The sequence below is a fragment of the Wyeomyia smithii genome, chromosome 2, assembly GCF_029784165.1.
Source record: "Wyeomyia smithii strain HCP4-BCI-WySm-NY-G18 chromosome 2, ASM2978416v1, whole genome shotgun sequence".
In the NCBI taxonomy this organism is placed as follows: domain Eukaryota; kingdom Metazoa; phylum Arthropoda; class Insecta; order Diptera; family Culicidae; genus Wyeomyia; species Wyeomyia smithii.
The window spans coordinates 100,272,345-100,294,254 of NC_073695.1; the positions used below are offsets into that span (position 1 = coordinate 100,272,345).

General features: G+C 44.0%; 1 protein-coding gene across 6 annotated transcripts in view; it reads left to right on the top strand.

Annotated features, from left to right (window-relative positions):
* Nucleotides 1–21,910, top strand: part of LOC129723839 (protein still life, isoform SIF type 1) — a 431,180-nt gene that overhangs the window by 98,654 nt on the left and 310,616 nt on the right. For 5 of the 6 annotated variants that reach the window (XR_008727822.1, XR_008727823.1, XR_008727824.1 and 2 more), the window contains 3 exons: nucleotides 13,367–13,484; nucleotides 13,551–13,686; nucleotides 14,211–14,350. Coding sequence is in view for 1 of the 6 variants with exons in the window: in XM_055678300.1 (XP_055534275.1) it covers nucleotides 13,580–13,686; nucleotides 14,202–14,395; nucleotides 14,461–14,579; nucleotides 14,980–15,178; nucleotides 15,246–15,392 (766 nt within the window). In the remaining 5 variants the exon portion in view is untranslated. Of the gene's footprint in view, nucleotides 1–13,363; nucleotides 13,485–13,550; nucleotides 13,687–14,201; nucleotides 14,396–14,460; nucleotides 14,580–14,979; nucleotides 15,179–15,245; nucleotides 15,393–21,910 lie in introns of those variants that run through there. The other variant, XM_055678300.1, reaches the window with a different exon arrangement.

Consider the following 21,910-nt stretch of genomic DNA (forward strand, 5'->3'; position numbering starts at 1 on the left):
CTAAAAACAACAAATATGTAAAAACAAACAGTAGAAATAAGCTAAAATTCAAATATAATTTAAAAATCAAAGTACAGTGTCTCTAAACGAACAAGCAAAAACTTCATATTGTACAGGAATGTCAAGAACAAATAGATGTTTCATTTATCAACTTTATCGTTGGAAAACAATTCAACAAATGAGCACGAGTGAGAACACTCAAAAAGTTTTGGGTTGAGAAGTTCTATAATTTTACTCAAAAAAGTAACGGGAAAATTTATGAACGTTCATAAGTTTTAACCTCATATTACTTTTACTTTTTTCCAACTTTCCTGTTCATTATTCTATTCTGTTATTTTTTTATTATCTTTCATTTTACATGAACATGGCACGGTGGTAAACATGAACAATTTTTGTGAGTAAACTTTTAAAATATCTTCTACGAGTGAAGAGTTATTAATCTTTCAGTTTTAGTAATAGGCTATTTTCAAATGTTTTAATAGTTTATGGTGTATGGTCTTATGGTGTAAATAAAAAAAACAATCTTCTGGTGTCATTTGGAAAAGCAACGTGTGTACTTTATTCTATAAAAAAAATTGGAGAAAAAGTATTTCAATAAATTGCATAAAATTAGTTCGAATCTATTACTTTTTTGTCACTAAAGTTTTCAAAAAAAAAAATTTATCCCGTAAGTTGACTGGAAGAGAGTAGTTCATTTGCAAGTTTAATTATTTTTAATTTAAATTATTTTACTTCCTCTTGCAATATCAGCAATTTCACAAAATTTAAAACTTTTTTTTTAAATTAATGTTTCATTTTTGATACATTTGTTATTTATTATGGTGATACTTTCCAATAGCAGCCTATGCACCGTAGAAGATAGCACATACTAATCGTATAGTTTACAGTATAACTTGCAGGCCCAGATTTAAAGGGGGGGGGGTGTGGAGACTGCCAAAGGGGAAAATGCCCGACAAAAGAGACTCCCCTAGTTCTGGGCCAGACGTGAAGACAGATTGGAACCCTTTTTTTTGCTCGTCACCTACGCGCAACGCGTTGTGTAATTTATAAATTCAAAATTTTCTTACCTCTAATTTATTTAAGAAAAGAGGGTACCACGAAAATATCTGCCCAGCACCTGAATCCGGCCTTGATAACTCGTGTGTCCCCGCTCTACGTCGATTTCAAATGACAATTGTGAGTAAGACTCTGATTTCTAAACAGAAAGTTATTTTGAATAATCTTATCTATAACCAGGCCCGAATTAAAGGAGGGGCAACGGGGGCAAATACCCCGAGCCCCCTAGTCCTTAGCCAGACGTGCAATGACCACTCACAGGCATAACAGACTGACGAAGTGAAGAGCTATTTTTTGCACGTCACCTTACAGCGGAGCGCGATGTCATGTTACAATTTTGCAATTCTCTTATCTCTAAATGCATTAAGGAGAGAAGGTCCCTTCGAAAATATGTGCCCCGGGCAAACCAATATCCGCATCCCGCCCTGTCACTAACATATAAACATAACAACATATGTGCAGTAGTTTCACTAGAAAAAATAAACTAGAACCTTTCCTTATCGACAAAAAAAATCAGACATTCAGAGATATCAACATTTGAAAAGAGCGTATCCCCAGATTAAAACATTATTTACTTTCCCGTAGAAGATATTTTTGTAGTTTACCCATGCATCTAAACACAACTTTACTGAGAAATTTGAAATTAAAAAATTTAGCATAAAACTTGCTTTTTTTATTTCAATCCCCCTAAGCAAAGTAGCTCTATTTCATTCGATTCAAGAGCTACAAACAGGTAGTCTTCTACAAACACACTGCACTGCGCATTGAGCCATAAATGATATCTAGCAGGGAACAAAACTAGGGCTTGCAAGATCGATTAAATTTTCAAGTTGAATGCTACGAAATTACTTGGTTCAGTTTCGAATTATAAAAAGATGTAAAATTGACACAAATTTTATAAAAACTTGTACAACTCACTTGTACAAATGTGAAGAGATTTCGCATTTAAATTATGTCTACGAAGTTTCATGAAATTCAGACGGTACAATATCTTGGTAATATGACGGGTGAAGTATGACTTCCTATTTGAGCATTTCTATATAAATTATAAACATTTGGGCGTTATAAGGCCGATCATTGTCATGCAGTAAAATCACTTTTTCACGCCTTTTGTGGGGGTTCCTCGCGTTTGTTGAAAACTGCAAAGCTCTATCGTGTAAGAGTATAAAGTTGCGCAGCGCCATCTTCGCGGTCAAATCACGAGCTAAGTTGAGCATCCAAATTGAATCTCTACCCCCCGTGGTCTTTCGTAGTCTTTTGGTCAACCCCTCCCCCCTCCGACTTTAACCACGTGGTCGTTTCATTTGTCAAGTGCCAAAAATGCACTTCTCTCCATGATAGGTGAATTTTTACATTTTTGTTATTAGACTTAAACTAGTATATTTCGAAGAAAAAATGCAAAAGTTTCATTCTTAACTTGGTGACAACAATAAAATATAAGTCAGGAAAAGAGACCGCGTGGTCATTTCGTTAGCTCCTCACCCCCGTGCGTGGTCTTTCGTGGTCTTTTGACAAACTCCCTGTCCCCCTCTTTATGACCACGTGGTTTAGGAACGGCCCCTAACTTCAAGAACCAAGAAACTTTTCATTTTATTTCATTTTGAGCCTATTGTGCCATGAACGATTTATATACATATTTTAAAACCGATTTGTCCCAAAAAATGCGACTAAATTTTTAATTTTTTTTTTTTTTAACCAAACTCTATCCGTGGAGTAATCAATATTAAACTCCGAGAAATATCGTGCCATTAATGCGAAAGTGAAAAGTGAAAGCTCATTGAAAACAAGCTCAAAACGTGTTTAAACAAATTACTTCATGCATAACAAGATCTAAAAAACAATAAAAACCACTACTTTCAGATGCTATGGCGTTGATGAGAGTAATATACCAAAGGGTTTGGTCATAATAAATATTAAAATTGAAAACGTAAAAACGTGAAAATTTAATTAGAAAAATTTCAAACTAGGGTGTGCAACTAAGTTTTCACTATTTATCAATAGATGGCGCTAGCAATAAATGCTAGTCGATTTTACCATGAACCAATCTTAAAACATATGATAAAACAACGGATTTGACTCGTTAGTAACTTTATACATCGTATACTTTGAGATATGTAAAAATAATCTTTTTTCGTGGGATATGTTAGTTTTCTAATTCAATGAAAAAACGGCGGCTGCCGCGCAACGAGAGTAAAAACAATTTACGAAAATGCTGCTCTAAGTAAAACACGGTACCGTGATTGATTTCGTCACTTACAAGGCGGTTATTTTGATGTTGACGACTGAATTGAAGGAATTGTTCGATGATGATCCGTGCCAAACGCAGGCACAGCTTACTTCGGTATAAGAAGTTAATCATCAAGTGATTTCCAAACGATTGCAAACATGGAATGAGTCACAGACCATAATATTTGCACAATATTTGGGAAATATGGCGGGTGGGGTAAGACCTCCAAATTGAGCGTTTTTATGTAAGCTTCAACAACTTCGAAAGTATGAGGCCGAGCCAGGCAGTGAAATAAATTTTTTGTGTTTCTGCTCGTATTGTTGGCGTTTTTCGTGCAGCACTCGACTTAATCGCCATAATTGAAGTCGATACAGTTCCCCAGTGATTTTTTCACTCGGATTCAATATAAACTCACGATAAACAATACCGACCTGGTCCTACCAAATACCAACACAGCTCAACCCTTGCAGCGTATTTATTCAACCGAGCGGACGGCTTAGAAAGCTTGCCCGGGAGTACCCATGCCGTTCTTTTCTTTGGATTGCTGTATTAAATCCATTTTTCATCACCCGTTACGATGCGATGAAAAATCCCCTTTCTTTTTTCAACTGGAGCAGTCATTCATAGGCGAAAAAATGACGCTGAACGTCCCCTGGAATCAAGGCAGAAGAAACCCTGACTCCTTTTTTTTTTGAAATCATTCCCAAAACTTGCAATCGCTTGGAAGTGGGTTGGTGGGTCTCTTGGCATATTACAGGTTATCATTTTTCTGTCAGCCATATAGCAAAGTTATATTTGTGTTTGTATGATACAAACCTACCGAAAGAAAAATTTGTTCCGGAAATATACTATAGTTTCATGCATAGATTCAAGAGCCTTCTTTTGAAAAGAAATGTAATTTAGTTAAGTATGTTACAATTTTCTTGGCACTCTGGTCTTACAAGACCATTGCCCGACCAAGAATCACCTATGCTGCCCTTGTGTGGTAACCCAAGGTGAACGAAAAGACTGCGCAAGCCAAACTCAAAAAAGTTCAAAGACTTGTCTTTCGGTTACCAGCGCTGTGCGAACAACTCCAACTGCAGCCATGGAAGCAATGCTCTGCCTACTGCCTCTACATCTTCATGTGAAAAAGGAAGCAGAGCTTGGCGCTCTAAGGTTGCAAAGGAGGAAAACTATACTCGAAGGGGACCAAATCGGCCACCTTCGCATACTTAGGGAGTTCAAACTAACTCCGCTGTTAACCACAGTCTCCGACTGGATGGACGTTAGAACCAACATGGATATTCCGTATAGAGTGATGGAAACAAACCGCTCTATTTGGAACAATGAAGGGCCTAATCTTCCACCTGGCATCGTCAGTTTTTATACGGATGGGTCGAAAATGGGATCCCTAACGGGATCCGGTATATACGGACCCGGTATCAGGGTAACATTTTCCCTGGGCAAATGGCCCACCGTTTTTCAAGCAGAGTTACATGCCATATATATCTGCGCAAAAATATGTCTGAAACGCAACTACAGACATGTGAAAATCGGTATATTCTCGGACAGTCAAGCAGCACTACTAGCACTTAAGTCCGTCAAATGCGCTTCCAAACTTGTTTGGGAATGCATTGAAACTCTACGGGAACTTTCCCGACAGAATTCAGTTTTTCTGTTTTGGGTGCCCGGACTCTGCGGAGTCGAGGGTAATGAACACGCTGACTACCTAGCAAGACAGGGATCAGTTCAGCGGTTTATTGGCCCCGAGCCGTTTCTGGGTTCGTCCAATTCCGCTATCAAAAGCGAACTACTAACTTGGGAAAGGCTAGAAATGGTATCTCAATGGCATCAGGTACAGGGTTGTAGACAAGCTAAAAAGTTAATCTATCTGAGCCCCGGAACCGCCAGAAAGTTACTTAGTCTAAATCGTGAAGAACTACGGATAATCACGAGACTTCTTACCGGACACTGTCCCGCTTTTTATCATTTAAAGAAAATCGGTGTAGTGTTGAACGACACCTGCCGATTCTGCAAATCTTAACCAGAGAGTTCAGAGCATTTGCTTCGCTCTTGTGGAGCTCTTGCTTCCCCTAGGCACAACTTCTTAGGAAGTTACCTTTTAACTCCATACCAAGTATGGAGCTCTAATCCCAAGCAGGTCATTAGTTTCATCAACTATGTTGTACCTGATTGGGGTACAGGTTTACAACAAAACAGTTCAACTCCATCAATGAGTACGAGCAATCCGTAACCTGTGCACAGCAATCGGGGCCAGCCACAAAATACAATCAGTTAGACTGTCGCAGTGGCATTTTCCAGTACCCAGTGCCCTTCAGGCATACATTAGTTAAAAAAAAATGTTACAATTTTTGACTTTGTTCACCTTATTCCCATGTCGACGATAGCATGTATGGTTGCATATAACATTCGGTTTGCGATACACACATCCTTCAGTGCACAGCCGCTCTAATGCCGGGTTTGCTTTTCTTTGCACAAAGGCTGTCGGCAAGGTGCCGAGCAGTCCTTACGCTTCTTCTTCCCACCGGCAGCCGTCACCCGACATCCATCATAGGCAAATAAAAAAAGAGGCTGTCATGCCGTGGCCTTGCCCGTATGGCTAGCTGGCTGAATAGGTCTCACCGATTTAATTTCCCAACCGGAGCTCTGTCACACGCGCTCGCTTGCGTGACTGATCGCCCGAATCTCTGCAGTTTTTCTTGGAGGTTGACTTTGCACTGGGCGCAAATGAGTTACTTGTAGAAGATGAGCAGATTCTACAGAAAGATCTACGGCATCAGGAACTAAAATTTTTCTGCCCATGTCATGTGCAACGGCAGGGAAGGGAACCTTAATACCGATAATTCAGAGGTGACCAGGCGTTGGCAACAACAGTTGAACAGCGAGGAAGACAGAGATGTCGAAAAAAGAAGCATTGATATTGAGAATGATGTACAAACTGTGGATCCACCATCTATGGACAAGGCGAAGCGGGCAGTGAAAAAGCTGGAGAACTGCAAGTATCGTGCCATCCATCGGGTCATGTTGAAAGTGGAGGCTGATGAAGGAATACAAACCGGTGACGAGATCGACCTAAGACTCATCGACTTTGCCGCCTCCAAGAACATGGCCGTACCTGTTTCTAGCACAACCTCCTACACAAGTACACCTGGAGGTCACCAAATCAGACGGAAATACAAATCGACCACGTTCTGATTGATTGTCGGCACTTCTCAGACATCATCGACGTCAGATCCTATAGGAGCGCTAACGTCGACTCGGACCACTACCTGGTGATGGTTAAGATGCGCCCAACAAACAATATTCGGTACCGACGCCCGCTCCGGTTAGATCTCGCGCGACTGAAGCAACCTAACGTCGCCGAAAACTACGCGCCGGAAGAGGACCAGCTGGAGGAAGGTCCTCTCGAGGACTGTTGGAACACAATTAAAACAGCCATCAACAGCGTAGCGGAGAACGTCATCGGGCATGTGGGACGAACCCGATGGAAGGAGTGGTTCGACGACTAATGTAGGAGGGTGATGGATGAGGAGGGTGCTGCGCGGGCGGCTAAGATGCGCAGTGCCACTCGTCAGAATGTGGAAAGACACTGACAGAAGAAGATGCAGCGAACCCAAATTTTCCGAAAGAAAAAACGCCGCCTGGAGGAGGAGGCGTTTTCAGAGCTGGAACAGCTGCATCATTCTCAGCAAACGCCAAAGTTCTACCAGTAGCTCCACGCATTCCGCAGAGGCTGCCCACCGGTTTGCACCGGCTGATTACAAGAATTTGGGATACAGAACAGCTACCGGAGGAGTGGCAGGATGGGGTTATCTGCCCTATCTATAAAAAGGTGATAAATTGTACTGTGGGAACTATCGTGCGATCAAAGTCCTGAATGCCGCATGCAAAGTGCTGTCCCAAATCATTTTCCGCTGCCTCGCACCCCTAGCCAACAGATTTGTAGGAAGTTATCAGGCTGGCTTCGTGGAAGGACGGTCTACGACGGACCAAATCTTTATCAACCGAAAAGAGTCTAAGACCGAAAACAGCTTCCCTGGGAAGCTGATTAGACTGATGAAGGCTACGGTGGATGGGACGCAGTGCTGTGTGCGGATTTCGGATGGATTGTCGAGGCTATTTGAATCCCGCAGGGGGCTTCGACAGGGTCATGGTCTCTCCTGCCTGTTATTCAGCATTGCGCTACAGGGTGTAATGAATCGAGCGGATATCAACACCAAGAAATCCAGTCAATTCGTTTGCTTTGCTGATGACATGGACATTGTCAACAGAACAACCGCGGCGGTGGCAGAACAGTACACCAGACTAAAACGCGGAGCAGCGAGGATTGGGTTGCAGATAAATACGTTCAATACGAAGTATATGCTAACCGGCGGAACCGACTCTGACCGACAACGCCTAGGCAGTAGCATTACGATCGACGGCGATGAGTTCGAGGTAGTCGATGAGTTTGTCTATCTTGGCTCACTGGTTACTGAGGACAATGATACCAGCCGAGAGATCCGGAGGCGTATTATCAGCGGAAGTCGTGCCTACTATGGGCTCCACAATCAATTGCGGTCGAACAGACTGAGCCCCCGTACGAAGTGTAACCTGTACAAAACGCTCATAAGACCGGTTGTTCTCTACGGGCATGAAACGTGGACAATGCTCGAGGAGGAGCTGCGAGTGCTCGGAGTTTTCGAACGACGAGTGCTCGGAGTTTTCGAACAACGAGTGCTAAGGACGATCTTTGGTGGCGTACAGGAGAACGGAATATGGAGGCGAAGAATGAACCATGAGCTCGCGCAACTCTACGGTGAACCCTGTATTCAGAAGGTGGCTAAAGCTGGACGGATACGCAGGGAAGGGCATGTTGCAAGAATGCCGGACAACTACCCTGCGAAGATGATGTTTGCCTCGGAACCACTAGGAAGAAGACGACCAGGGGCGCAGCGAACAAGATGGGTAGACCTGGTGGAGCTAGATCTGGCAGAGAGTACACGGTGTCCCAGGGATTGGAGAGTGGCAGCTAATAACCGAGTGAATTGGAGAATTTGTAAATCAAACCATGTAATTATGACGGAATGCCAAATAAATAAATAAATAATGTGCTGATGAAGAGTTGCGTGTATGAAATTATCTCCCGCATCCTGTTCCACAGACTGCCGCCGTTGCAGGAAACCTTTAATGGCGAACCATCATTACGAGGTCCCACATGCTCCAAGGTTTTGTGATATCGACATCACCGGTAATAACCGTAGAGCGGTGGAAGAGGCCTTTGGAAAATTGGGATTGTCATAAACTCTACTAAAACGCAGCACACGGTGGCTGGTAAAGAGCGTGGTAACCAGTCGGTTGTTGGTGCCGCGGTGATGGTAGTCGACGAACTTATTTACCTGGGTACATTATTGTTGATGTGCGACAATGAGGTCAGCTGTGAGTTGAAGAGGCGGATAACGGCCGCAAAGAGAACCTTCTACGGATTGCGTAACCAGCTGAGGTCCCGCAGCCTGCAAACCCGTACAAAACTAGCCCTCTATAACAAACTGATACTGCCGGCAGTGTTATTTAACTTGCTCACAAAAACAGCATGCGATACTCCAAGTGGCGTTCTCGCTGCTACCGAAATCACACAATAGAGATACTCCTGTCGAACTTCATTGCACACTAGGGTGCCAGCCAAAATGGTCATCTCGTGTTTCAAAAAAAAACCCTATACAAAATGTTCCCCTGCTCGAAAAAATACCCTGTGCAAAATTTCAGCTTAATCGGACTTAAAATGGGGTGGCGCAAAGCGATTGAAGTTTGGCTTTTTTGAAAACCGAAAAATCACCCAAGGGGGGGGGGGGGTTTACGTGAAATTTCGGTTTTCGAAATTTTTTTTTTGATGCCAAATGACTTAAAAACGTATGGAAGGTCGAGAATTGATGTCATCTGAATTTTTTTTTTTGCACTTAGTCGTTTTTTCAATTGTGGAAGGCAGAGTTCAAAACATTTGGAATATATTAAATAAAATTGATCGCTAGTCTCTCAAAATAGCCTGTATAATGTTTTACACTATAACTAGCAGTGAATACATTATGTTTTATTAGGGTGGTTCATTTATTCGGCATAGGGTGGTAGAGAGTCGATTTTTGCAAAAATAAATTTCAGATGACACCAATTCTCGACGTTTCATGCGTTTTTAAGTCATTTGGCATCAAAAAAAAATCCGAAAACCGAAATTTCATGTAAAAACTCCCCTACTCGTGAGCGCAACCAGCCGAAGATGATTGTCAAGACGCATTGTAGTGATACGGAGTGACGAAGTAAGACGAAGCGTAGTGGCAAAAAAAATATTTCGACGACTAGGTAGTCCGAAACCCTACACGTTTCAGCATCCGATTCTATATATATTCTTCACCCCACTCTCGGCTGTCGGTGCACGAAGCAACTTCGCTTGGCAGCAATTCAGCAATAGAAAAATCGCATGCGTAAGTCGGTGAAGGAAGCATTTTTGTTTTCGGACACATTTTTTCAAGCACTCCTAGTCAAATACTTTCATTCGAGTACTCCTACTCGCAAGTCCCTACTCGCGTACTCTTCGTGAGTAGAAAGACAAGTACGTGAATAACAAAGAGTTTCTCGAAAAAACGCGTACAAACGATTGGAGAAGTGTAGCACACATCTCATTCTCAAGCAGAAAGGAGTGGAAAGGTTTTGCTACTCGCTCGCTTAGCAACGTTGACTCCCGGTTGCCCTTCACGGCCATGAAGCATGGACACTGTGAGCTTTTGGTTTTTTTCGTTCGTTTTTGGTTTAGAATCTTCGTTCAATCATTAGCGGCAAACTGAAAATGGAATCATGCGTCATGAACCATCAAATGTACCAGGCATTCAAATCGGTGGATATAGTCAAACGGATAAAACAGGGCCGGCTCCAGTGGGCTGGGCATGTAGCTAGATCTCTATAAAAGCCGTCGACTTCGTTGTAATCCACGCACTCGTTGGATGTGTGCTGTCGACGAGGATGCCCGCGTACGGTAACGGGGGTATTTTGGCCTGCTTTAGGAAGTGGTTGCACAATTCATTGAAAACAAACACAATTTTTCAACATAAACACTTACTCTATTGTACCATTGCTAAGAGCTAAGTGTCTATTTTAACATACATTGTTCAACAATGCAATATATTAAAAAATGTCCTAGCAATATCAAAATTTCTACGTAATGCTGAAAACATATTTTGGTCCACCAAATTTTTATTTTGGCCCATCTCCATATTTAGAACCGTTCATGGAAATATTTCGGACTAATCATATTTTTAGAGCAGAAATAATGGATTTAAAGAGGACATTATTCGACTGTAAGTTTTTGGAAGTTTTAGGCATCTAAAAATTAAAAGATTGGGCTTATAGCGGTTCGACAGGCATTCTCAGCCAATTTCAAATCGTTGAATGTGATAAATTCAGAAGTAATTACCTGTAAATTGTCACAAGCTACTTCTTTGTTCATCGCGCAACGGCCGAATGGTAGACAAAGAGCTGTCAAAACTTGGCATGGCCGAAATTTGTTCGCTTTAGACAGAAACAAACATATTTCGGCCATGCCTTAAATTACTATTCAAACTTTTTCTAACTTGTTACAGTATAAAAACTGTTTCTATGGTATTTTATTGATATTACTACAACAACGAATTGTTTCAAAAGCATACATATTTGTTACAATAGATTCCGGACGTTGACTTGTATATTACCACTTCCTCTTGACTTTGGGTTGACTCAGCCATGACTTTGAATATGTATGAACTGATGCCAAATTAATACTTCCTTGAGTCATTTTTTTGTCGAAAATTATAATGTAGTATGGTGTGCTATTTTAATGATGCATGCATAGTTTTCTAATATTCATTGAACTTATCAGATAAATTGCGTTAAATGTGGTGGGTGGGCTAGAATATGGTGGGTGTTTTATACCTACGTTACCCTAATGGGTGATAGAGGCAATTGTAGGATAGCAGCCGAAGACCGAGTGACATGATGACGTATTCTGGAATCGGCACTGGATCAATAATCGGTTTATCGTCGCAAAAGTAGAAAGTAAAGTTAGTAATAGAATACTATTATTAAACCCAGCTGTAATTATTCGAAACTTAAAATCAATTGAAAATTTCAGAATTTTTTAGGAAAATCATTCCGAAATACCACAGCTTTCACTAGTTCTAAACACATTGTCAACCCACTTTAACAATAGGTCTAAAATTGAATAAATCAGAATTCAGAAGCTCAGAGCATGAAACGTGTCAAACTTTTAAATAAAACACATCAACAATAATATTTAAATAACAACAAAAACATAAACAAGGTATCTTGATTGAGATGAAGACAACTCAAAGACAAAGTTGATTATTATTGAGGCAAAATTTATCAAAAGGAAATTAAAACAGTCATTTTTTTAATCCTCATTTATTCAAGTTTAGTTAATTTAACTTTCGACGTTTACTCAATTTTGAATCGCTGTCGTGGCATTCGAAATAATTTTATAGTTCTTAATTCTGGTAACCAAATTCAATGGAATAGCGGTTCACTACTTTACACCTGTTAAATTAGCAAACAACAACTTTTTCTATAAAAACAACTATCATCCAAACAAGGTCATCAATGGTAACAAAAGTGACATGATGAAATCTGACCAAAAATAGTAGCATAAAAATATAATGCTTAAGCTTGTTCTGCCGAAACGTAAGCTTAATAGAAGCAACCGTCTGTACTCGCATAGCAGTTCAATTCCGGCCGAGTTTTTTTACCATACAGGATTGTTATGCAAGCATGGACACTTACATTGGGCATTTATTTGTGTTAGCTGACGATTGAAATGTACATTTTGTAAATAGTAGAGCCACACGAGTACTGTAAATACTGTTTCATATGCTTCCCATTACCTGCAGTATGTTTATCATCAACAAAATATGCTTAGATTAGAAAACTCGAGTAACGTCATCTGGTAAAACTATTGCGATTATCTAGCATTAAAGCCTAATTAACTACAAACCCACCGTAGAAAACAAAACATTCTCTGTTACTCCGAAAAACAGATAAAAGCGTTTTTTCTTTTCATCTCCGTCTCATTTACCACCCTCATTAAGTCAAAATCCGATTCCAATCTGGCAACGGTTTGCACGCACCAGACCACCCACCGGAATATTTAGTTATCATGACCAGAAGCAAAAACGGCTGTCATTACCACCAATCATCACTCCGCTCCGCTCGTTCCACCCCACTTGTCCCATGCGTACGCCGGAATCCTCTCCTCCCAGTAGTAAGAGCACAGTAGTGGTAGCAGCAATAGTAGTAGCACCAGTAGCATTACTTTTCGATTATTTCTTTTCCCACTCCTCACGCCTTCACACCATCTTTCACCCATAATTTATCGCAGTTTCATTTTAAATTTAAATTTTATCCGATTTAAAACTGTTCCCGAACAAACGACAATGGCAGAAACAGACTGAATCGACCATATTGAATGGTAATTCCCGGAGGTGCACCCGCGTCTTCTGAGCCTTTAGAGAGCATCAATGTTCACCTCTAAGTGGGGGCGCCGGGCACATTTATGATGCCGATCAATTTCGGCTTGCAATCAGATTCAGGTCAAGCGGCAAAAGGTGACGATTGTCTGCTGGGAAATGACTTCTTGCAGCTTCTGGTTTTATGTTGAATACCATTATGCCTCATACTTCGACCAACCTTAAACTTCAGACCCTTGAGGAAAAAGTTGAGACGTTTCCCTCTGTCGGTGATAAATAGTAATTATATGTTGAGATTTGATCAGCAAGTGTGTTTTCCAATAATTGGAGGTTGATGCAGAACGCTACCAATAGTTAAGACAAAAATGAAGCACTTCCAGTTGGATGTGGTTCAGTTTGTTTCTGCTGCTAACATTCATCCCCCGTACCGCCATTGGAACTTATTAACATTATATCGATATAATAAAACCTGCTAAAAACAACCTCACAATTGGCACAATAGAGCGATCCTCCACAATTCGCCAGCCATGTTTACCAGATGGAAACTGAACAGTATTACTTCTCTGCTTTCTCCTCCCCGTAAATTACATCCCAGCAGCGTGGCAGCAGCCGCCACTACAGCCATAGACACAACCAGCGATCGCAGTCGCTGAACCGAGGCCAAGCACTTTCCCGGGCCGATGTGAGTGGGATGTGGTGACAGCAAGGAACCTCAGGTTAGAAACCATTTGCAGCAGCCGCAGGCTACTGTTTCTACTCTATCTTTTGTCGCTTTCCCACAGGAGGACAGGCTGGATGCCCAAGTTGCGCAATGGGTAACAAACTAAGCTGTTCTTGTGCGCCGCTCATACGTAAAGCATATCGGTATGAAGATTCGCCGTGGCAAGCATCACGTAGACGGGACGGTCATCTCCTGAGGTAAAGTAGCTGCTAGGAAGGGCTTTTTTTCTAGCGGACGTTTAAGTTGTTGATGTTTGGTTGATGTAATTAAGTGGCAGCCCGCAGATTAACACAACTGTCTGGCTGCGACTTGCCAAACCTTAATTGGTTTGTTTATTTTTTTTAGTTTTTAGTACTAGCGTAGTCAGTGTTTTTATTTCTTACTATGAAAAAGGTAGAACTTCGAGTGTTCGGTTTCTTTCCTGAGTAACCGAACAGCATTCGTAGACTTACCGGGAAACGGAAACCATGTGTTCCTTTGGAATCGCTTTTTTACTCGTTGGTATTGGCTTGTGTAGTGAACTGTTGAAATGTTTGTGCACAAACAACAACGACCCTGCTGCATTAGTAGCCCCCATTTGGAACGTTTTTAGGCCTAAAATGTGTGATTCGTTGATCGTATTGAGGTTGTTGCTGTGGTTTCAAATGATTGCACCATGGTTTCATCGTTTACCTCCATCGTTTCTTTTTTGTCCCTCCCTAACTCATTCTAGTGTGTTTAGGTTGTGGGCTGAAGTGTTTCACGTTTCGGCCAGCGGCGCTGGTACCGTCAAATGGCAACAAGTGTCCGAGGATCTGGTTCCTGTCAACATCACCTGCATCCAAGACTCCCCTGAGTGCATTTTCCACATCACAGCGTACAACAGCCAGGTGGACAAGATTCTTGACGTTCGACTAATTCAACCAGGTACAATACCGATTTTACTTGTTGAAAAGATGAGAATTCCGCCGCTTTACTATTGATCATTGTAGGAACACGAATCGGCCAAGCATCAGAATGTTTCGTCTACTGGAAAGATCCAATGACGAGCGATACCTGGGGTCTCAATTTCACCTCCCCGATTGATGCCAAACAGTTCCGCGAATGTTGTGTAAGTATTAAGATAGCTTTCATTTCACCTCAATTTTGCTAAACCATAATCTATGTATGATCCTCTAGATATTGCTTGAGATATTCCAGAGTAGATCTTAGCTACCTTCCCTTCATACAGTTCCCCTGTCTCCCAAAGTGCCCGATTACTAAATTTTTCAGCTCTACAAATGAACCGGTTATAAAATGTTGCACTATTATTCGTGATATATATCATAGGTAAAACAAAACAACACCAGTTATCTAAACTCCATTTATGAAAATCACTGTTACTAATAACTCCTACGAATATCCTTAATCCTTAATCGTACATCTGTAAACGTTCGTTGTCGTCATCGTCGTCGTTCTCGCCGTTCCTCCGCTCTCATTTGCCCCCGTAATAATAGTGCGACGTTTTACAGTCGCCTTCTTTCAAATTTTCACGAAAGGCCTCTTCAAGCTATTCACTAAAACTTGATCCACCCGGAAAGGGCAAGGTAAAAACGAAAAGAAAACCACTTAGCACCCCGGCCAGTCCGTCGCGGGCCCGCGAACCGCAGTGCACCTGTATGACGGCCGAACAGTATGCACGCATTCGGGCCCAGGATCCTCGCTACCGGGGTAAGAATCTTTTCACGGAACAGTAGGCAGATACACTTTGCTAATATTTTGGTTGGTTCATTTTTAGGCTCGTCAACTTTGCCACGGGCTACCAACCGGGCCACGGAAACGGATCAACTCAGGAGTGACAAAATTGCCACGGCCACCTCCAGTACGTCACTGTACGACAACGTTGGAGCTAATACTACTCAGGGAACCGCCATCAATACGCAAGGTGAGTTTCTTTCTTGTTTTTTTTTATCGCAAATATTCGTTGTTCGTGGCGCGTGATAACAATTAGGTGTAATTAATTCCGGAGTTGAGAAACCATGTAAACTATTAGTTTCAATATACTCGCTCCTCGTCTATTACCAAAATATCAGATCCCAAAGGGTTGATAGTCGTGCAAGATTCAGTAGACATTTTTCGACATTGCGACTGGATTTTCAACATAATTGTAACTCCTAATAGTTCTCTGCTGGCATTTATATTCACTATCAAACCGTTTTTGAAGTCGTTGACTGCAAATCTACGAGTGATTCTGTCCTTCGATGAGTGATTTATCATTTGAAACAATCATTCAGTCAATGTTCCTTCGTGGAATTGAAGAAATATCGTTCCACAACACTGTTTCCTTCGAAGTAATGATTGATGATTTATTGTGGAATGCATTTTAGAGGCTTTTTATTATCATTTATCATCAATCTACCGGGTATTCTGGTATTCTGTATTCAAGTATTCTGTATAAGGACGCGCTTCAGTGGATTGAAAGTTACCGCTTTTTCAATCGAATTATTTATAACAGGTTTCCGAGTTTCTCATCGATTCACAGGTTGAAAAATGGTTGCCTTTCAATGGTAAGAACTCCTCTCTCCATGACTAATGTCTATCCCTCTTTACAAGTTTAGGGCATTTAAGGGCTTTAAGAAGAAGAAATTATAATAATATTTCCTTTCATGTCTACTCCAGGCTTGAGGCTAAGTTTAACAGCTTTTGAATAATTTGACAAAGCTAAAGAATCACACTAGAAACTTTTCTTAACAATTTTTATGTAAATGGCATTTAGGAATGTCTTGCTAATTGATGCACGATAAGCCAATTCTAAGTCTGGACTGTTGATTGACAAATCAATTGGTGTAGGGTACTTTGGATAGTTCGTTTATTGTGGTTTACAGTTAGAAATTGAAATTTCTGTGAACATGACTAAGGTAGCCGTTTTATTTTTCATTTTATCTAGTTGAAAAATATTCGGGTCTTGAATCGATTCAAAAGGCGCCCAGAAATGCCATACTGATTGAAAGATCGCAGAAGAGAGTGTTTTTTGTTTCAGGAGCCTACTTTAACACACAGAGAATGCAAGAAAATTCCGAGAATACCTATAACTCGGCGATGGAAGCGTGAGAGATATTGATTTAGTGATACAAACCAGATTCTTTTTCTGAGTCGCACAATTGATATCTATTCTGAGAACTCACACTTTGAATTCTCTGTGTGTTAGCTGGGGTAGCGTCCTTCAAAATTGCCGCGAACCAGCTTAAGCGAATCTGATCTGATCTGATCTGATCGTTCTCAATTCCAAAAAGCCTTCAAAGTGAAAGGTTTCGAATCTGATGGATTCTTATAATTCATTCATAACTCCAAGTCCCATAGGCAGGCGAGTCTTGGCAATTCCATGTGAGACACCCTAGAGAATCTATGCGCAACTTGAGTGTAGGAAATCTTATGAGACTTTATCTATCAAAGATGCACTTGAAACACATGAATGCAATTCAGAAATTTTTGTGGTTCCTTTGGATTACATACACTCGGCCCATACAATGAGCTTGCAAGATTCATTCTTTAATAGAGAGACCGCAATTTGGTGTCATCTTCTCGTACTTACTTACTTTACTTTACTTTTATGGCTGCTACTCTCCAGTCTCCCCTTACACCCGCTGCTCTGGCATCCTCGTCGACAGCACTCGAAATCGTCGGCCTTTATCCGGTTCTCTGCTAAATATTTTCTTTGCCGGTCGCTCATCCGCCATTCGTGCTACGTGGCCAACCCACTGTAACCTGCCGTGTTTCATCAGCTTGACAATACCTGCGTGTTTGTATACTTTGTACAGCTCGTGATTCATTCGTCTGCACCTCACTCCATTTTCTAGTTTTTCTCCGAGTATTGATCGCAAGATTGTACGCTCGAAGACCCCAAGCGCTCGTCGTTCGGCAACGTTTACGATTCATGTCCATAGAGCGCCACCGGGAGGATCAGAATCCTATAGAGCGCAAATTTCGTAGGGATCTGTAGGCTACCGGACCTAAGCTGGCTACGCAATCTGTGATAAGCCCTATTCGCTCGCGGCTAACCCCCTTGTCACATGTCACGAGAGTACCAAAATAAACAAATTCGTTGATCACTTCGAAAGTATCCCCATCCATCTCCACCGCAGCACCAACACCCGCAGAAATACCACGCTCTCTGCCAGCCACCATGTACTTCGTTTTGGCATCTTCCCTTTTGAGAGCCGTAAAGGCCTCCTCAACTGCTTTTCGGTTAACACCAATTATTTAGTGCCGTCCGCGAAGCCCAGAAGCATGTGAGACTTTGTGATGATGGTGCCGCTTCTCTGCCCTCCTGCCCTTCGTATTGCACCTTTTAAAGCTATGTTGAACTGCAAGTTCGAGAGCCCTTCAGCTTCAGACTATCTAACGTCACAAACGCGTCCGAAAATTCGCCCGCTGTCCTGACGCATGATGTGAAATCGTCAAGCGTCGCACGTAACAGTATAATTAGTTTTGTTGGAAAACCATGTTCTAGCATTATTTGCCATAACTCGCTGCGTTTCATTGTATCGTACGCCGCCTTAAAGTCAATAAACAGATGATGCCTTGGCAAGTTGGGTTCTTGAAACTTGTCGAGAATCTGTCTCAAGGTAAACATCTGATCCGTTGTAGATCGTCCTACACGAAAACCACATTGGTATTCTCCAACGAAGGCTTCCTTTAACGGCCTCAGTCGCTGGAACAGGATACGGGAAAGAATTTTGTAAGCGGAATTGTGGTGGGTTATGTCCCGATAATGACTACAGTCGAGTATATGTCCCTTCTAGTAGATACGGTATATGAGTCCTTCCAACCAGTCCGCAGGTAGTTGTTCCTCAGACCATACCCTTAGGATAATCTGGTGAATTGCACTACACAGCCGCTCGCTCCCGTCTTTGTAAAGTTCGGCCGGTAAGCCGTTCGTCCTAGCGGCTTTAAGGTTCTTTAGTTTTTTACAAGCATTCTTCACCTCGTCTAATGTTGTTGTGTCCACAGCTAGTCTGTCCTCTCCAATTTCTATCCTGTTTCCCCCCTCCTCACCGTCCCCCCCCCCCTGTCATTACCCAAGGCAGATACTAGTACGAACCGGTTCCTGATTCCGTTATTAGTTATATAGAAGCTCCTCGTGTCTTATGCAATTCTCCACCTCCGCGAGGACGCGTTCGTGGCGCTCACGTTTCTTGCGGCGCTGAAGCCTCTTTTCGGCAGCTCTTGCCTCCCGGTATTTCTCCCTTATGTAACGCGTCACACGATTAGCTGCTACTAACGAGTTGGTGTAGGTTCGGTTCTTTTCTACCATCACCTCTAGACACTCAGCATCGCACCATCCACTTCGCGTGGCTCCCGTTGTCATGCCTATCACTTCTCGCGCTGTTTCGCTGACCGCGTCATGGATGTGCTTCCACTGCTCGTTCAGGACTCCAGCTGGTTCACTGATCCGTCTATCAACTTTCCGAGTATACTCGGCAGCAACTTCTTCCGCTGATAACCTCTCGATGTCCAGACGTATCTTCCTCGCCGATCTCGATTTAAATACGTTTGACAACCGGGCACGAATCTTGCCTACCACGAGATAGTGATCCGGGTCGATGTTTGGCCCTCGGAAGGACCGCACATCTATGACGTCTGAAAAGTGCCAGCCGTCGACCAGCATGCGGTCGATCTGGGAGCAGGCCTCTCAATGGGGTGTCTCTTCCGAATGTTCAGACGTGCGAAAGGCAGAGCTGCATGCCACCACGGGTCGACGTGTGGCGATCGTCGAGGGCGCACAATACAGGTGTGACCACTGACAGTACCGAACAGTCCCGGACCAGCAGCGGGAGGTCGCCTAGGGGTGGTGAGCGTCGGACCAGGGACAGTCGACTCCTCGCAAAAGCCACAATCACTCGGAAGCACCTCTGACGGAGCGAATAGTGCCGCTCCCAACACCCGAAAGCACTTACCCGCCCATCGGGACTGATGCCAGTAAGGTCCCGATTATGGCAACTGGCAGCGTAGTGAACGGATATGAGCTGGATTTCGGAATGGTACCGCATCCTCGGGCTGGCACCTGCATCGAGCTCCCTTAGTAAAGTCGTGTGACAACGGCTTGAAATGGCGAGGTGGTACCCGGTGCAGGGGTCTCCGTCCCATAAAACCTGGCAGGCCTTCCAGTACGTTCCGAGTCTATTGCCTGGTGGGAATCAGGCAGGAGTAGGATCAGATGGTTGTTCCTGACTTGCGCCGGTCGGTGGAGTCATAGTTGCCCATAAGGCGCTATGACTGCTTACCCTAGCCATGACCTCACTGCTTCGGCATAGACCACCATGGGACCACATAGGCGACTACTCCACCATGGACAAGGATAGCGGCTGGAAGGGGGACCCATTTAACATCAAGATGAACACATTCAAAACGAAAGAGACGAGTGCGGAGGGATTACAAAATCCCTTCGCAAGAGGTGGCATCCAGCGGTCTCCGCAGAAGAAGGCGGAGATGGATGCGGCGAAGTCTGGAGGTGGAAAAACGGCGAATCCGTCGGTGTCCACACCAGACATCTCGGTAGACGGTCCCTTGCTAGTCAAGGCCGTCGAAAGGTGTATGGACACGCGGCCAAGAGTGGTGGCGCTGTCTGAACAACTCGATGCCATAATCGAGTTCTTGGCGAACAGGCGAAACATCGCTGGCGACCTGAAGCAGAGCCTCCTCCTGCTTCAGAGCACCATTGATGAAGCCAGAAAGGAGCACGAAGAACTCGTAGCTCGGGTGAAGGCGGCCGAGAAAGCGGCCAGGACCGGGAGGGCGACTGCATCTAAAGAGGTGCAGACAGACGCCCCCTCGGTCGCGTCGGTCTGCTCCACGGGGCAGGTCGCTAAGCGAACGAGGCAGTCCCCGGGGGAAACGGCCCCCGGGAACACCAAGAAACGATTGGTCGTGCTACTCCCACGGGAACACACGTCAACCGGTTCAAGGTCCACCGCGGAAAGGCACAGGTGGAGGCTACGGGCAACCCTTGGACTACCGTAGAGGGTAGGAAGCGTCGGGAAGGTGCGACGCGACATGATGGCGGAGCGGCCAGAGGACCAAAAAAGGTCAAAAAGGCGCGGAGTAGGGGTGATGCCCTCATACTCAAGACGGATGGGTCGAAGTACTCAGAAGTCTTGAAGAAGATGAGGGGGGAAACCCAGCTCAAGGATCTGGGGGCGGATGTGCGGAGTATCCGCCGATCTCGCACTGGCGAGATGATACTTGAGCTCCGGAAGGACGCCAAGAACAAGGGGGCTACCTACAAAACGGTAGCTGAAAAGGTCCTAGGGAAGGAGGTGCAAGTGCGGGCACTCACCTCAGAAGTGACTCTCCAGCTTAAAAACCTGGACGAAATCACTGAAGGGTGCGACATTGCACAAGCCCTAAAAGCGAAGTGCGGGGTGGAGGTGGCTAAGGAGTCAATCCGCCTCCGCGAAGGTCCGGCGGGGACCCAGATAGCTACCTTCCGACTACCGTCGGCGGACGCTAACCTGGCCCTGAAAGAGGGCAAGTTGAAGGTCGGCTGGTCTGTATGTCCTCTGGGCATACTACAGCAACCAGACATTTGCTTCCGGTGCTTCGAGGGCGGACATAAGTCCTGGACCTGCAAGGGGCCCGATAGGAGCCAGCTGTGCAGGCGATGTGGAGGTGCAGGCCATAAAGCAAAGGACTGTGGGGAGTCTCCCAAGTGCATGGTATGTTCCGGGAAACGGGACGCCAAACACTTTATGGGAGGCCCCAGGTGCCCAGCCGGTAAGCCGGCTGCGAAACCACGGGCGTAAGGGTGACGCAACTGAACCTGAACCATTGCTTCGCGGCTCAGCAGCTGCTACACCAGGCAGCCACTGAGTCGTTGTCGGACATCGCCGTCATATCGGATCCCTACCGCATCCCTCCCGGAAACGGTAACTGGGTTGCGGATAGGTCCAGTTTGGCGGCCATATGTACGACGAGCAAGTTCCCGGTTCAGGAGGTTGTCTCAACCTCAGAAGAAGGGTACGTAGTTGCTAAGGTGAACGGAGTGTTCTACTGCAGTTGCTATGCTCCGCCACGTTGGCCTACCGAAAGGTTCACCCAGATGGTCGACCTCCTATCCATGGAGCTAACGGGCCTAACGCCGTTGGTGGTGGCGGGCGACTTCAACGCTTGGGCTGTTGAGTGGGGAAGTCGCTTCACGAACCAGAGGGGCCAGATCCTGTTGGGGGCTTTTGCAAAGCTCAACCTAGATCTGGCCAACGTTGGGAACAAAAGTACATTTAGCAGAAATGGTGCGGAGTCGATCATCGACGTGACGTTCTCCAGCCCAGGACTGATCAAGAACTGGAGGGTAGACGATGGCTACACTAATAGCGACCACCAGGCGGTCTGTTATAGTGTAGAAAACAACGAGAGGCGGCAAGCGACGGGTAGAGCCAACACTCCGACCGTTCGCGGGTGGAAGAC